Source organism: Gymnoscopelus braueri (genome assembly GCF_963280865.1).
Source record: "Gymnoscopelus braueri genome assembly, chromosome: 7".
NCBI lineage: Eukaryota > Metazoa > Chordata > Actinopteri > Myctophiformes > Myctophidae > Gymnoscopelus > Gymnoscopelus braueri.
Genome location: NC_137608.1, coordinates 28,573,423 through 28,588,979, shown reverse-complemented (window position 1 = coordinate 28,588,979; position 15,557 = coordinate 28,573,423). Strand labels below are relative to the sequence as shown.

The 15,557-nt window shown below is 41.9% G+C and overlaps 1 protein-coding gene across 1 annotated transcript in view; it reads right to left on the bottom strand.

Annotated features, from left to right (window-relative positions):
* pdlim5a (PDZ and LIM domain 5a) overlaps nt 1-15,557 on the bottom strand; it is an 88,672-nt gene that overhangs the window by 17,813 nt on the left and 55,302 nt on the right. Inside the window, exons 5-7 of the mRNA XM_080432330.1 lie at nt 14,853-15,262; nt 9,318-9,490; nt 8,740-8,776 (exon numbers count right to left, since the gene is read on the bottom strand). Of these exons, the coding sequence (XP_080288456.1) occupies nt 8,740-8,776; nt 9,318-9,490; nt 14,853-15,262 (620 nt within the window). The remainder of the gene's footprint in view (nt 1-8,739; nt 8,777-9,317; nt 9,491-14,852; nt 15,263-15,557) is intronic.

Genomic DNA, 15,557 nt, shown 5'->3' with positions numbered 1-15,557 from the left:
CAGACAGAAGTAAATAGTATCTAGTCAAATATAGGCAACTAATTAATACACATGCAGTTAAATTATGGGCCACAACATCATGATTATTATGACAGACATTATGATAAAAGCACCCAGTGGAATGCTGTGTTAGCATCCATTCCAGCTAATTAGCCTATAGGCAATGCAGACTTCAGTTAAGTACTCTCTATAGGAAACAGACTGCCAGACTGCCGATGCTTCTCTTCATTCTCATTATCAGGCACATCAATATGTGCTCCATATGTCTGGCAGGAAACAGTGCATGTTGCACATACTGTAGTACTGTAGTTACCTACAGTAACAGCCAGAAAGGATTTGGGGCATAATCCTGAGACCACTCTCTCATGTCTTCTGATCTCATTACAGTTTTAATTGGAAACCCTTTCAACATAATAACAAGGGAGGACAATACAACTGGGAGATTATCCAATTAAAAACACAGTATTTTCATAGAAAAAGGCGGGCCTATAAAAAAGTTTTATATACAAAAACTTGAGGAATTAAGAGAAAAAATAAGCAAGCAGGCAATTAAATAAAATGCAAGTAAAGATGCATGCAATTGAAAATGCCTGGTTAACTGTGAAACAAAAAAGGAAGTTAGTGAAAAAACTTTCACTAGCTTGTTGTGGATGATGAGGCTTTAGCTTATCAAAAGCTAAACCTTACATTAAGCAGTGGGTCATGCCTGCTTTGTGAGATCCATTTGTTTCTGTGAGATTACTGACCGTTGCACCATCTATCCCCATTAGCCAGGCGAACAAGCCAACGATATTCGTTCACATTAGCTACGCTAATGGGCTAACAACAGGTGACAAGTAGAGCAGGAAACAAGATGCTCCCCAGCCCATGATTCATTACAGCCAATTACAGCACAGCTCATTAATATTCTCCACCAATCAGGCCAATTAGACGGGTGGGTAATTGAATTCGCCTAGACTGTGATTGGTTGATTAATGGAGATCTCTGCTGGTCTGATTCAATGGGATCTGGTTAGAGTGCTGACCATCTGGACTTCCTGGGCCATATATGAGCCTTGTTAACTACATTGGTAATGAAGGAGAGACAGAACACTGCAGGGAAGGAGGGAAAGAGGAGAAATCAGTGTGTATGTTTAGTCTGAATGCACCATAGCGGTCTCTTTCTGTTGGCTTACAACAGAAGGAGACCGCTCCATTGATCAATTGTCTTTTTAAAAACATAACCTTGCTTAACAGTGACCTTTTTGTTTGATAGCATTAAGGGATGGTCAGCTATGGAAAGTGGAATGTATTGTGCTCAACAGCTGTTCATATACAGTAAAGCGAGCTCTCGTGTAGCAACAGAAACTTTCATTATACAAGTCATAAACTTGTTGGTCTGGTTTGAACAATGAACAAATGGCCCATTACGATTGCAACGCAGTGCCCAGGAATCCTCTCCCCTGTACAACAGATGGTCTATAATAACGCATTGGATTAAATTCTTTGGATCAAATTCAAATCTCATAAACTATAGCACTCGTGTGGGTACATTCCCACACACATTTGAACATAGAGACATCCATACATACACAGACACCATCTCCCACATGTTCTCCTCCCCCCCTCTTTCTCGTGCGCGCGCACGCACGCACGCACGCGCACACACACACACACACACACACACACACACACACACACACACACACACACACACACACACACACACACACACACACACACACACACACACACACACACACACACACACACACACACACACACACACACACACACTGAACCCTTTGCCATATGCTGCCAAAGTTAAAGTGACCACAGCACATCATAGCTGGCATGTGTTGTCATTACTGATACATGTGTATCATACTTTTGGTGGTACTGTGAATGGAACAGCCCAGTTGTTGTTGAACATGTACAACATAAACAGAAGCATTATTGGCAGGGGTATTAGGGGGATTTTAGTTATTTCAAATGTATTTTTTATATAGAAAAAAAAAACTTCATACTTGGCCTATCTATTTTCCATCGGAATTCATCTCAATCCCTATTTGTTGGATCCAACCAGTAAAGTATATGATAGCACTTCACTAGTCCTAAACCAATGCTAGGACTGTTCCAAACATTCTGTTTCAAGTAACCATTCCTTTAAGTTATTCCAGAGGTATCATTTCCATGCATATTGTTGATTAGCTGGGTGTTAAGTGCACTGTGTTCAAATGCACATGCCGTTGAAATGTAAAAGAACATTAGACGTTCACAATTAATTGTTTTGGTAATGAGGTGACGTTATGTGCACAATAATAGAGAAACGTTTTCAGCTGAACACCTCAAGCCATTGAGAAGAATTATGTTCAGAGGTACATTTTGCCCAGATCTGATCTGTCTGTCTACCTCTTGTTCTTGGGTAGGTGAAGGGCACTGACACTTCGACGCTTCTTCTTCCTCAAGCGTAGGGGCGGGCCTTGGGTGATTGGCGTGATTTGCAGGGCATCCAATAAGGACTTAGGGAATGACAACTGAGGAGGGCTCTGATTGGTTGAACTGACCAGCGAATGTCAGAAAAATGTAAACAGAATAAAAGATTATCATAAAATTCAAGCAAAAGACAGATAAACTAAAGGTATCATTAGGAGAGAGAAATTAGGACAATTGGAGGCGATTGTTCAGAAGAAAGGGAACCAGAGGATGAAAGACAAAGACACGCAGACACTCCCCACCCATTTCAGTTTACCTGCCACGCAAGGGTCTGAGGACGTCGGCGAGTGAGTTGCGTGCAGGCTGGGTGGGAGCACTGGGGGTGAGCGGAGGGGGGCAGGGGGCCGCTTTGGGAAGGAAGTCCAGAGGACTCAACAGGAGCTCTCTCCTGAACACACACACAATACAGTGCATGTTCTGTATTCATCTACAGTACAGTAATTATGTCAACATTTTAACAAGAAAACAAAGAGCAGAGGAGGGGAGCTAAAAACATACATTGCACCATAAAGACAATTGATCATGGTTTAATTCCAGTGGCTCCCTTAGGGTGGGTTGTTTGCTTGTCAAAAGTTAGGCGAATGCCAGCATTTGCACTGTGTGACATTAAAGTACTCCAGTGAAAATGTTTGAAACTTTTGTACCTGACTGGTTTGGGAGAGCGTATGTGCTGAAAGGTTGGCGCGTGACAGAGATGAGCTTTCACATGGTCAGGAGAACTACGAGAAGGTGGATGTTTGACATAGACAGGGTAGACAACAAGACAGACAAAGGAAAACCATTACCTCACACTGAAGACTTTCCTTTACAAGTGAAATATAGTAAATACATCCTACAGTAGCACCTGTGTTGAGGTGAGAGCTCACAATGAGCAATGTCTTCTTTGGCTGGCTTTATAAGAGTATCTAATTCACCGTCATGGCTAGTCCAAAGCTCTCTGGAATCAGCCTTTTCTGAGCCTGTGCTGACATCTGGTGGTGGCTGAGGAGAACTGCTAGAGCGAGGTAAAACAGAGGAGGTGAAATTATAGTAAGTTGTGATCTGTTAAAGACCAACAGATGTTTTAATGGAATAGGATGTCCTATGCCAGATTAATATAGTGCTGAGAACTTGCACAAAGCAAACCAACATCTGTGTACCTGTCACTGATTACAACAGCAGGCAGTTGAGAGCTTTGTGTCTTTATGAGAAGAGCACCAGTAACAGCTGGTCTCAGGTCAGGTGCAGAGTATGGCTCAGAAGAGGCACAGGTTGCTGGCATTTGAGTTGACAGGAGTTCGCTATGTAAGGAGTACGCCACTAGTGTTGGTGCTGGTAGGAGACTAGATATGCTGACATCGGATGCTGCTGTCTGGGAGGAATCGGGGTTTGAACCCAGAGAGACGTTGGATGTATTGGCTGGTATTAAGATGGAAAAAGGGAAAGACTTTTCTGGAGTTTGGGCACGAGATAATGCTATTTGACTCAGGGTTGAGCTTGTGGACACTATGGGTGCCGGTATTACAGCCAAAATGTACTTCATGTCAGGTGAATGGGTTGCTTGTATTTGACATGGCATAGTGATAGGAGTCGAATAGGACATCGCTATGGAAACTGATAGTGGACTTGTTGTAGATGACACTTGTAAGGGCTTGTCATCAGGCGCGACATTCTTTCCATACATTCGGACTGGTATGTGTTTGGAAACATTGGCTGTAGCATCCTCCTCTGGACAGTCCTGATTGGCTGATGAGCCCACTGTCTGTGGTTGCGGTTGGGAAATGTGAGCAGATGTGGGTGTGGCCTCTACACCACTGAGTCCATTGCAGATAGTGTGTGGAATGTCTACTTCGTCAGGTGGTTGAAATGTTGTAGATCTACTACTGACAGATAGAGAGCATCATTATTAATGTGTCCATGATACTGATATATAGAGACGCAACAGGGAGCACACTTTGTTAACTGGAAGGTGAAAACTGAAGCATTCTTTGTGTTTTTAGAGTAAAGCACTGAATTTGTGTGGGTGAGACAACGGACTCAGACAACCGCTCAGTCTATCAAATTTAAATTAGATAACAAATATGTTATTATTAACAGATGACTTTCCTAAAGGATTTGAGTGCCGAGTTCTCAATTTAGCCCCTATGATTAGGTCTTTTTAAGGTATTAGTAACGTCTTTGCAAGTGACCACGGTTGCAGTGAAAGACAATGCAAGGTGTAAGGTGAAAAAGTTAAAGTAAAAGGGTACACAATTGAGTGCTACAGTTTGTAGTCCTAAAACCTAGAAGTGAGTTTACGATGGGTTCCCTTGACAGATTTCCAACACAGTATTTTCGCATTTACATTTATTCCGAAAATAAGTTCTGTTGTTAACATACTGTAAACCTACACGAGTTTCATCTTTTGCACTACCACATAAACTACAGTCAATGATATTACAACTGTGGTTTTTGGACCTGTTATGTAATGCAGTAGCTGATGGCCAAGCCGCCTAAACACTAGCAAAGCTACTGTGCAGGCATAGGGTTGAGCGCCTCAGGCCCCACAGCTCACAACCTGTCTGTTCATTTTCTATTTTGATATACCGACCCAAGATATATACATCAACACTATAAATCGTGGTCAGAATAAAAATTCATTTGTCAACCAGAATAGCTCTTCATTCACCCTCTCTGTTTAGAGTATCACTCTGCCCACGTGTCTAAAACATGGTTGTCTGTATGTATGCGGTTATGTTGGTACATTATGTATGTGCTTTATGTCTGTCCCCTCAAAAGTACACTAATTACAGCTCACTGCATTACAGTACAGAACACTGTACAAAACAGAACCACCTCCAGCCATAATGCCTGGTGGTGATTAGTGAAAGTGAAACTCAAGAAGAGTGTGGAAGTTGTTAATCTAGCAGTTGATAAATCTACCCACAGTAAATACTTTGCCACTGAACACTGCATTGAGATTAGTGTGGTTTTGTTCACAAACTGCACACAGTAACTTACTATCTATAGTTCAAGATTGGAAAGGGATTGGAAAGTGTGGTGATTTGTGGACATTATTTCATTTCAACAAAATATGTGAATAGATATAAAATCAGTTTGCTACTGAGCGTAATTTATCCAATATCCAATGCAGAACTTCCTAGAAGTCTGTGGTGGGAACCCATGGCAGTGGTAACTTCCAACAAAAAAAAAGACATCATCCCTGTAGCACTCTATACCTTGCTATGACTATACCTGGCCTCCAAACTGTTTGTCTCAGGTTCAGTAGGGCAACTAGCACAAAAAGGAGGAAAGGAAGGAATAAATGAAGGATGCAAGGAAAGCACGCAGGAAAGAGAATGAATGAAATAAAAAGGGACACCAGAAAGGAGACAGAGAAAAGAAAGCTTCATCACTTTATTAGCAACAATACGGAATAATACTTTAATTTTTTTACTCAAAACATACTGTAGAAGAGAGACTTAAAGCAATGAAAAAGATTCTAAGAAAGGAAACGCGGAGCCATTGCTGCATGTAAGTATAGTTTCCCCCCCCCTCTTTTTTGCACTTTGTGAGCTTTGTGTGTGCTTTATAGCACACGATAATTTAGGATTGTTTGCATCTTGTGGCTTCCAATCTTTTTCATTGCTATATTTAAAGAGATAATTCAGCCACTAGAGTCCAAGCTGTTTGCAATAACAGTGTATTAATTCAAAGAAGAGCCTTTATAAACTAATAAAGAAGGCATTATAATCAAAATGAGCATTACTTAGCAAAATCCTTGGTATGCAATAAATGTCAAAGGCACAGGAGAATATCTTACAATGCAAAGGCCTTGTGGCAAAATAAAACGTACTTCACAAACCATATCTCATTATACAGTCACGATTGCACAACATCAAACTGAAACAACCTAAAAGAGCTTTTCTACAGTATAATGCATAGACTTTATAGCCCCAATCTGGATTGTAGTGAGGCTATGTATGCAAAGATGGTTTGGACTTTCTGATGGTCAAACATTCTTTCACAACTTTCAGATACAACCTTAAAAAATAAAGTACAGTATAGGTCCATTTTCCTCAAATGTTTACAAACCACACAGATGTAAACAAGCCATAAATAGCTTCAAAATGCATTTCCAACTCAAACTTAGCTGTCACATACGGTAAGCCCTAGTATCAAGTGCTTGTCAGTTGATCAAGTGAAAAAAAATATTTTGACTTATTTTAAAGATATTTCTAAAAGACACATTTAGTTGACCCTGTTTCTGTGCTCCCCCAAATTCTCACCAGCAGCCTATAAACACCTCCTCACTCTAATGTACGGTACTGTATATCTACCTTAAATGAACACTGCTGGATTTTACAAAAAACTTTCTCTCTGGGGTGGAGCACTACTGCAACAGTGTCCGTTGCTATTTCAGTACCATCAAAATAATTCTTACATTCCGCCTACCAAATAAAGCTGCACTAACAAAGTCAGCCCAAGGAGAAAGCGAGTGAAATAGTAATTTTACATGTCTGTTGATATGAATACAGTGACACTGTACCTTTTACACTGCACTAGGACATAATGTGGGACAGAATGTGAACCTGTACTCTATATGAAGTGCATATATGTGTATGTGTATATGTGAGTAGGTGTGGTTTGTCATGTAATGATAATAATAATAATAATAATACACTTTACTTAGTTTTGCACACAAGCACACAAGCACACACGCACACACACACACACACACACACACACACACACACACACACACACACACACACACACACACACACACACACACACACACACACACATTCTGGCCTCAGTTCTTTTTATCTTTCTTCCTTTCCAGCCATCTGTTCTCATCACTTCAACCTCAATTGTAATGTACTGTCCAACTGACGCACACACACACACACACACACACACACACACACACACACACACACACACACACACACACACACACACACACACACACACACACACACACACACACACACACACACACACACACACACACACACACACACACACACACACACACACACACACGCTCTCTCTCTCGCTCTCTCTTTCTCTATTGGACATTGAGGGTGCGAGCAGACACTCCATGGTGCCAGTCTCTGAGTTCATGGTACTTGGGGCCGATCGTCAGCCGAGTGGTGCCCAAGTGTTGACCTCTGCCAGCCAGGACAGACGAGTACGGAGCGGAGAAGAGAGGGAAAGAAAAGAGGATGAGACCAAAAGAGAGATAAAAGAGGAAAGGTGAAGTACAGTAGTAGTTAAATGTAATCCATGCCACACGGACAGCACGATGAAGACGGAGTATTAGATTCAAGGTTCAAGAGATGATGATCAAGATGATGTCGGGGAGCAGTCAACAACTGAAATATCATGAAGACCTAACACTTTCAAATAGCCCATCTTCACTGCTTCAAAATGTTGCCCATGTATCATGGCCATTTTGACCTGAAATGACGAATTCAGCCAAGACACCACACACCAGAACACACCAGAACAGCAATTGACCATATTCACATGATGGCCATTTTGCTCTTACTTCCTTCACACCCTGAGCTAAATGGCCGCCATGTGAATGATCTAAGGATGGCCTCTCTATACGTTTAGACAAGTGGTCACAGATACATGTTGCTCAAATGTATCCCCACCAGGAGCTAATGGGTAGCAAATGGTCACACAACATAGAGCCAAGACCACAATCCAGCCATGATTGACGCAGCACTGCAGTTATGAATCAACACGTCCACAAGTTCAACCAAACACACAAGCGACTATGAGGAGCGCACAAGCCAACACACGTACATGGGCGTTGATGCTTAGACAATAGACAACTCGGATGGAAACACACTACAAACACAACTGCATGAAGGCATTCCAGATCAGACTTCAAACATGTGAATGAGGCTCCAGTTACTAAGAGCATATGTACACAAACGCCAAATATCTCATTTTCAGTTTCTTATTAGATTTGTTTGATCTGTTTAGATCAGCTTGATCTAATTAGATCAGATTTTTACAGTCATAAAATAAACAGTCTTGTACCACAAAGATTTTAATTCATATTTCCCAGTGCTGTATTAATGTATTCTTTAAATGACAGGGGTCATCAATTCAACTTAGTCATGGAAATGAACAAAACCAGGGCCAGCGGATGGCAAAGATTAAGGCAGCCGTGTAATGTTACTCCACACAAAAGCAGTATCCACGGTTACAACACGACACAACGACAGGACATAACAGTTCATCAAGACCACAGGATCAGTGACAAACAACTTCACCATGCACTTACTTTCCCTTCTTTGCATCCTCAGCTTCTGCTTCTTGAGCTACATGGGGGAAGAATAGGAACATGCATCAGTGCTTTTTTTAAAATATATTCTTTCCTAAATCCTTCAAAAACAGCAGATCTACAAGCTTGAAGCTTTCATTGTAAACTTGTAGATTGCATTTTTTTGTAAGATATTTTGGGGCTTTTCTGCCCTTCTTTCAAACAGTGTAGATTGACAGGAAATGGGGAGTGAGTGAGGGAGTGACATGCAGCAAAGGTCCGTCAGGCTCGAGAATCGAACCCGGGGCTCGCTCTCAGGCTGCCTCAGAGACTGAGCTGAATGCATTTTAACCACTTAGCCATCCGCGCCCCCAGTTTGCGTATGTTCAAATAGCTGAAGTATAAAGGGTTCCACATTTAGCTGGGGACACCCTGGAATCCCCTCAAGGACTCCTGGGGGTCTCCGGACCCCACTTTGAGAACCACTGAGTTTATGTAACCATAATCTGTAAACCACGTTTCTCCATGACTTTATTAAGGGATTGAATCATTCTGGCTTACAAGACAGAATTAACATGAGTGTCTAAAATTGTACTCACGGTTCTCAGTGCCTGTGATCTGAGCCAGAATTCGGAAGGATCTGGACTGGGTGGTACCGGTGCGTGGGCGCCAGTCTTCTGTGTCTTCCATGATGCGCTTCCTGCTGGCGTCACCGTGAGTGGGCACATGATAGAAATGGATGTCTGTTTCCGTCACGTGCTTCCTGGGAACCCTGGAAAAGGACGAGGCAGGGCAGGCGGTTTCAGCATACAGGCAGCTTAACTTCTGAACACCTCCATAATAAATCTCCATGTTTAAACTTTTACTTGTTTTCTTTTCCTGTAAATGAATGCCCTACTTTGTTGTAATGACAGTGTTTTGCAAATGTAGCAAAATCATCCAATGTAAAAGCTCACAACATATCACATCTGCTATTTTTGACACACACACCGTGATCTATATTTTCTCCAAATGTTTGCCTATTTCCCCCAAATGTTCACATATTATGATATGCCCAGATTAAGGACGCTGTAGTCTCGCGTACAGTGGAGTTCCCGCCCAGTTTTTGCCCATTCATTGAGTTTTGTTGTCACCAGACGTACTGTGTCAGTAGGGGAAGATCTCTGATTGTCAATGGAAGATAGTGATGCTGTGAGGCAAGCCCAAGATAACTGATTATTAGTGTTTTAGAGGGTTACTGTAAATCAAGGTTTTTAATACACATAACAGCTTTCCAAAAATCACTTAGTTGTAAGAAGATCTCATGTCTAGTGGGATCAAGAAAAAGTGGGGTCAGGAAATCACACCACACTGTGTTATCCTGTGTCATAACTGACAACTGTTATAACCAGCACTGTTACCTGGGTGGTGGGGGTTTTCTTGTAAATAAAATAAGGAAAGAGAGAGAGAGACATCATAAGCGGAAGTAGACTACAGAAAGAAATATCAGAAATTTGTGAAAAACACTTACTTCAGAATACTAAGAGGTCCACTGAAGGGGAAGTGAAGAAGAACAGACGGAAAAGGAGGTAGAATTATAAAAAGGTTTGATAAATGGAAAACATATAATACACATAATAAACATAATTATGCCAGATATTATATGAATATCTTGGTGAGATTTTTTTTTATTACTGCCTGTGAAGTAACCATCCAAAGCAAGTTCCATTTTTGCCCACAAGGGGGGGCCCACTACCATTCTCAGAGCTTCTACAGTTCATGAGAGCAAATGAGCTGACCAGATATGAAGACTTGTCTGTTGATTAACGTATCCTTTCAGTCGAGCATGCGTGTATCATTATTGGAAATGAGGTGCTGGGACAAAACTAATGTCAATAAGCTAACAATAATGCACACACATACCCTACACTGTAGGGTATGTGTGTGTAGGGCCTACGTATAAAAACACACACATACACCCAAGGAAGGCCACAACGCCATCTCTCTCATGACCTGTACACACACACACACACACACACACACACACACACACACACACACACACACACACACACACACACACACACACACACACACACACACACACACACACACACCTAGACCATTGAAAGGATTGGTTTATGAATAGGCTTTCATGAATTGCACTGCAGTAAATAAATCAATACTCACACACACAAACACACATGCACTGGCAGAGCTGATTTATGGACACAACTCTGACACGTTCATGTCACCACCCAGCAGCTATGTGGCAGTGGGAGTGTCTCAACTATGTGTGAGCCTGGTTTGCAAGTATTTCATATATATCTGTCAATGTACGTGCATGCGTGCGTCCGTGCTGCGTGTGTATCGGTCTTGCTGTGTGTGTGTGTGCTTCTCATTGACCTTTGCTGTGTGTGTCTCGGTCAGTGTGTAAGTGTGTCAGCCTGTATTTGTATACAATACAGCACCAGCTACATGAACTATGACATGCATGCACATGCACGCACGCGCTCAGACATGCACACACACACACACACACACACACACACACACACACACACACACACACACACACACGCGCACACGCACGCACGCGCACACACACACACACACACACACACACAAATGCGCTCACACCAGCATATGACAAAATGATTGATTGTATAGTAGCTGACCTCACACATGTGTGTTTCCGCAAAGTTGCATAGCTAATTTAATTGTGTGCCTGAAATCGGGTTACTACAATATGATATGATGAGGGACATCTAATCGACCTTGAAACCTATTGCTGTTATGAATTAGCAACATGGGCATATGTCATTTGCATCGGCAAACCTTCCTAAAAGAGAGATTAATAAAATCACCTAATGGTCTGGATGTTTATCTGAAGTTATGATTCTAAAGAAACTGAAGTACTACTGACAAATTATGTTTTATTTTGTACAGATACGATTACAGTAGGTTATAATCTTTACTAGCAAACTGTGCTCGTAAAAAATATTTCTGGTTTGCAAGCCTCTATTGTTGCAAATGGGAGTGAAATACTACTGTAGAGCTCTGCAAATCATGAGAAAGATTGAGGATAGACCACATTCTCTAGGGACCATTGCTCTGCGATTAGGTAGTTTATTTTTAGGCCAACTGGCCAGCAGGTCCCACAGCTCTGAGGGCCAACCAATGGTGTAACTGCATCAGTCAATCAGTGACTTGCGGTCCCACCAAAAACAAGGCATCCTTGTAGTTTGTATAGTAATAGTTGAACCGTTTCAGTACCCTCTGGAGGAGGATACATTTGAAAAATGGCATACATACATACATACGTACAGACAGACAGACAGACAGACAGACAGACAGACAGACAGACAGACAGACAGACAGACAGACAGACAGACAGACAGACAGACAGACAGACAGACAGACAGACAGACAGACAGACAGACAGACAGACAGACGGACAGACAGACAAGCAGACAAGCAGACAAACAGACAGCCTAATAATAATACACCCTACAATAATTTTGCATTGCTTGGCGGCTAACCTAATAATCCATTAATGCTTCGCTTTCTAGTAATTCATTCAGAAGCAAATGCATGCAGATACTGTAGGAGCTACTGTAGGCATGCCACGACATACTGTCACACAGACACAATCAGACATGCTTGAGACACTAACTTTGTGACTCCAGGAGCTGCATGTGTCTGCAGAGCAATGAGAGAAGAGATGTTTAGAGCAAGAGGACGAGAGAGAGAGAGAGAGAGAGAGAGAGAGAGAGAGAGAGAGAGAGAGAGAAACACTGACTTCCATTGTTCAAAATTCTTGTAAAAAAAAGCCTTAAAGCTAAGAAAAAATAGAGAACAAAGGATAAAGGATAACACTATAAGCTTTGAAAACATCCATAAAAATTAGTCCCCTTTGAAAAGAAGCACACTACACACAGCTCACACAGGCATGCAACATCCAACTCTGAACACGCATGCACCTCACCTGTAGCAATAAACTAAATACATAGATTCACTGATGCTGAAAGGAATTACACTCACATTAATTCCACTGAAAGGAAGACAGGGTGTCATGATGCAAATGGGAAATGTGTTTCTATTACAGTGGCTTAAAGGCCAATTTATGCTTGGAACATTGCATCACTTGCTCCAAGCATACATTGGCCTTAATTCCCAGAAATAAAAAATGACTTCCTTGAAAAGTATTTCCCAATATGAGTTAATATCCAACAATATAGGCCATCACTTATAGTGTGAAAGAAAATTATGGCAGCAGTTTAATTGTAAATGCTGTAAATTCATATAATGTGAAAAAACTGTAACTATGTTATAATTTGGCATTCGCATACGCTAAAAATATGTTATAAACATTTTGGAAATCGGTGTTTGAAGACCTAAATCCTCCCCGCCCCCACATTTCCCATACTGTACTCAAGGATATGATGTCAGGAGTCAGTGGAAGAAGTCCAACCTGGCAAACTCACCCAAGCTCAGTATAAACTAAAGCAGGAAACAAATACTTATATCATCAATATACAATTCTTTTCACAGTAGAAAGGCTTCCAGAACATTGCAAGTATAGCTGGTTTTGAATGCTAGACGTTTCCAATGTGCATTTATAGGCCAATATTGTACCAAGTGTGTGTATGCGTGCTTGCGTGCTTGTGTGCATGTGTGTGTGTGCATGTGTGTGTGTGTGTGTGTGTGTGTGTGTGTGTGTGTGTGTGTGTGTGTGTGTGTGTGTGTGTGTGTGTGTGTGTGTGTGTGTGTGTGTGTGAGAGCGCGCGTGTCTGCATGCATGCATGTGTGCATCATTCAGTCATAGCACCCTCTTTGCCAAACAGAGAAGGTGCAAATTATACAGATCACTTGGGTATGTTGACCTGATGTCAGAAAAATACATAATATGTCTTTTTGCAATATTGCAATATTATTGCAAAGACCTTTGACAGTCTGTCAGAGATGAGATGAAAAACAGGCCAAACTTGGCCAAACCGATGGATACAGACATGTTTTGGAATCATCTACTGAAGTGCAAAAATGTGCGTCCATTTTTGCTCCGGTTTTGACTTGGTTGTGTCTGAATGATGACTAATCTGTCTGGTCTGGTCTGAGAAGAGCTACTGCAGCCATTTAGACTGAATACCCTCATAAATCTAAACAGATAAAAATCTAAGATCTTCACGGACTGACCGACTTTCTGTTCAGATTCAGGATACCCTTGTAAATCTAAATAGATCCAAAGCTAAGAACCTGCCTTACTGAAGGACTACCTAATGCACACTGATCCCCACACATCTAAAGTTACAGCACCAATACAGGCTAAATATACACAGCTTAGTCATGGCATCAACTACACCAGAGGGGGTTTTGGGGTCGGGAAAGTGAAAGATAACACAGTGGAGAAGAGAGCTAATGTTAGGATAATGGAGGGAGTAGCACCTTGAATGTGAAAAACAGCATTCAAGGTTCAAGGATCAAGCATAGCATAGAGTAAGCAGTAAACATGGTGGTTGGTGTGAGGGAAAGAGACAGAGGACCAATGGACAAATGAGGTGAAGATGAGGTTGTCTTCCACCAACAGCAACTACAGTTAATGTGTCTGTCTTTCCCTAAATTCTATAGAGCTTGGTACTGTGTACACTTAATGTGTCTGTCCACTGCATGTGGTATCTTTGTATGTTCTACTGAATTACAGCATATACCTTAAATTATAGAAATGCATTCATTGATTGTTTTTTACTACACTACATGACTTCTACAATGGCTACAGTACTTTTTCACAGGACATGCTGATGTTATTTTAGTGGAAAGAGCCAACACTATTGAAAGGTTGGAAGTGGTGAATTTCAAATGCAGTCTCCTTTCCCTCCTTATAAGAGCCAGTCTTGTTCTGTATCATGTGGCATTACCACATAACCTGCCTCTTTGCATTTCAATCATGTAGTGCTACAGTATAACCATACAAACCTGAGGGAATGTGTGGCAAATGCTAAGACAGGTTTTGACTGTCCAGAAAAAAATTAAGGAAAGTGTGGGTCTGTTCCAGACAAGTATTATATCTTTTTTCCTCAATCATTAATACAGAGAAAGTCATTTATCATTGAAGCACCAGGAACAGATTAATTTGTCTTAAAGTCTCGGCCACTCACCCATTGAACTCCGGTGGCAAGGCTCCGCCCTGACTCTCCAACAGGCCCCGCCTCTGCCCCATGGCCACCTCACATGCATTTTCATTGGAGTAGAGGTTGATTGGCGTGTTATAGACCGACGGCTGGGGCGCCACGAGGCCAGGGGGGGAGGAGGAGGAGGTGGAGGAGGCGGAGGGGTGAGATCCAGGGGAAGGGGTCGCACGGGAGATGGAGGCAGGAGTGAAGGCGGAGGACGGCGAAGGGATGGAGGCGGTGAAGGGGGACCGCGACGGCGGGTAGTCGCACGCCGTCCCACAGCCTCCGTACGGCTTGGGAGGCTTGTTGTAAGGGGCAGTGGGGTTGATGGAGGAGAGGGGTGGGGGAGGGGGGTGGGTGAGAGCCACTGGCTTTATGATGTTTGATGACGTGTCACCCTATCAGTGTAGAAACAGCATGCCAAATACACACACATACACAAGCACAACACAGATGCCTCTTAGGATTTTTGTTCATCGTTTAAATAAGTATGTTGCTTTAAGAGATAAGATTGATTCAGTAACATAATACAGCATTATACAAAAATGTAAAACTAGACAATTCCACAGAAGCATCAGTGTTTTCACCTTTTTATCTAAGAAAGGATAATACGCACAATGCAGCAACTGAGTTTGACATGCAACACAGATGCACAGTATGTAGTATAGCATCATTTCAAAAGGGCAAAAT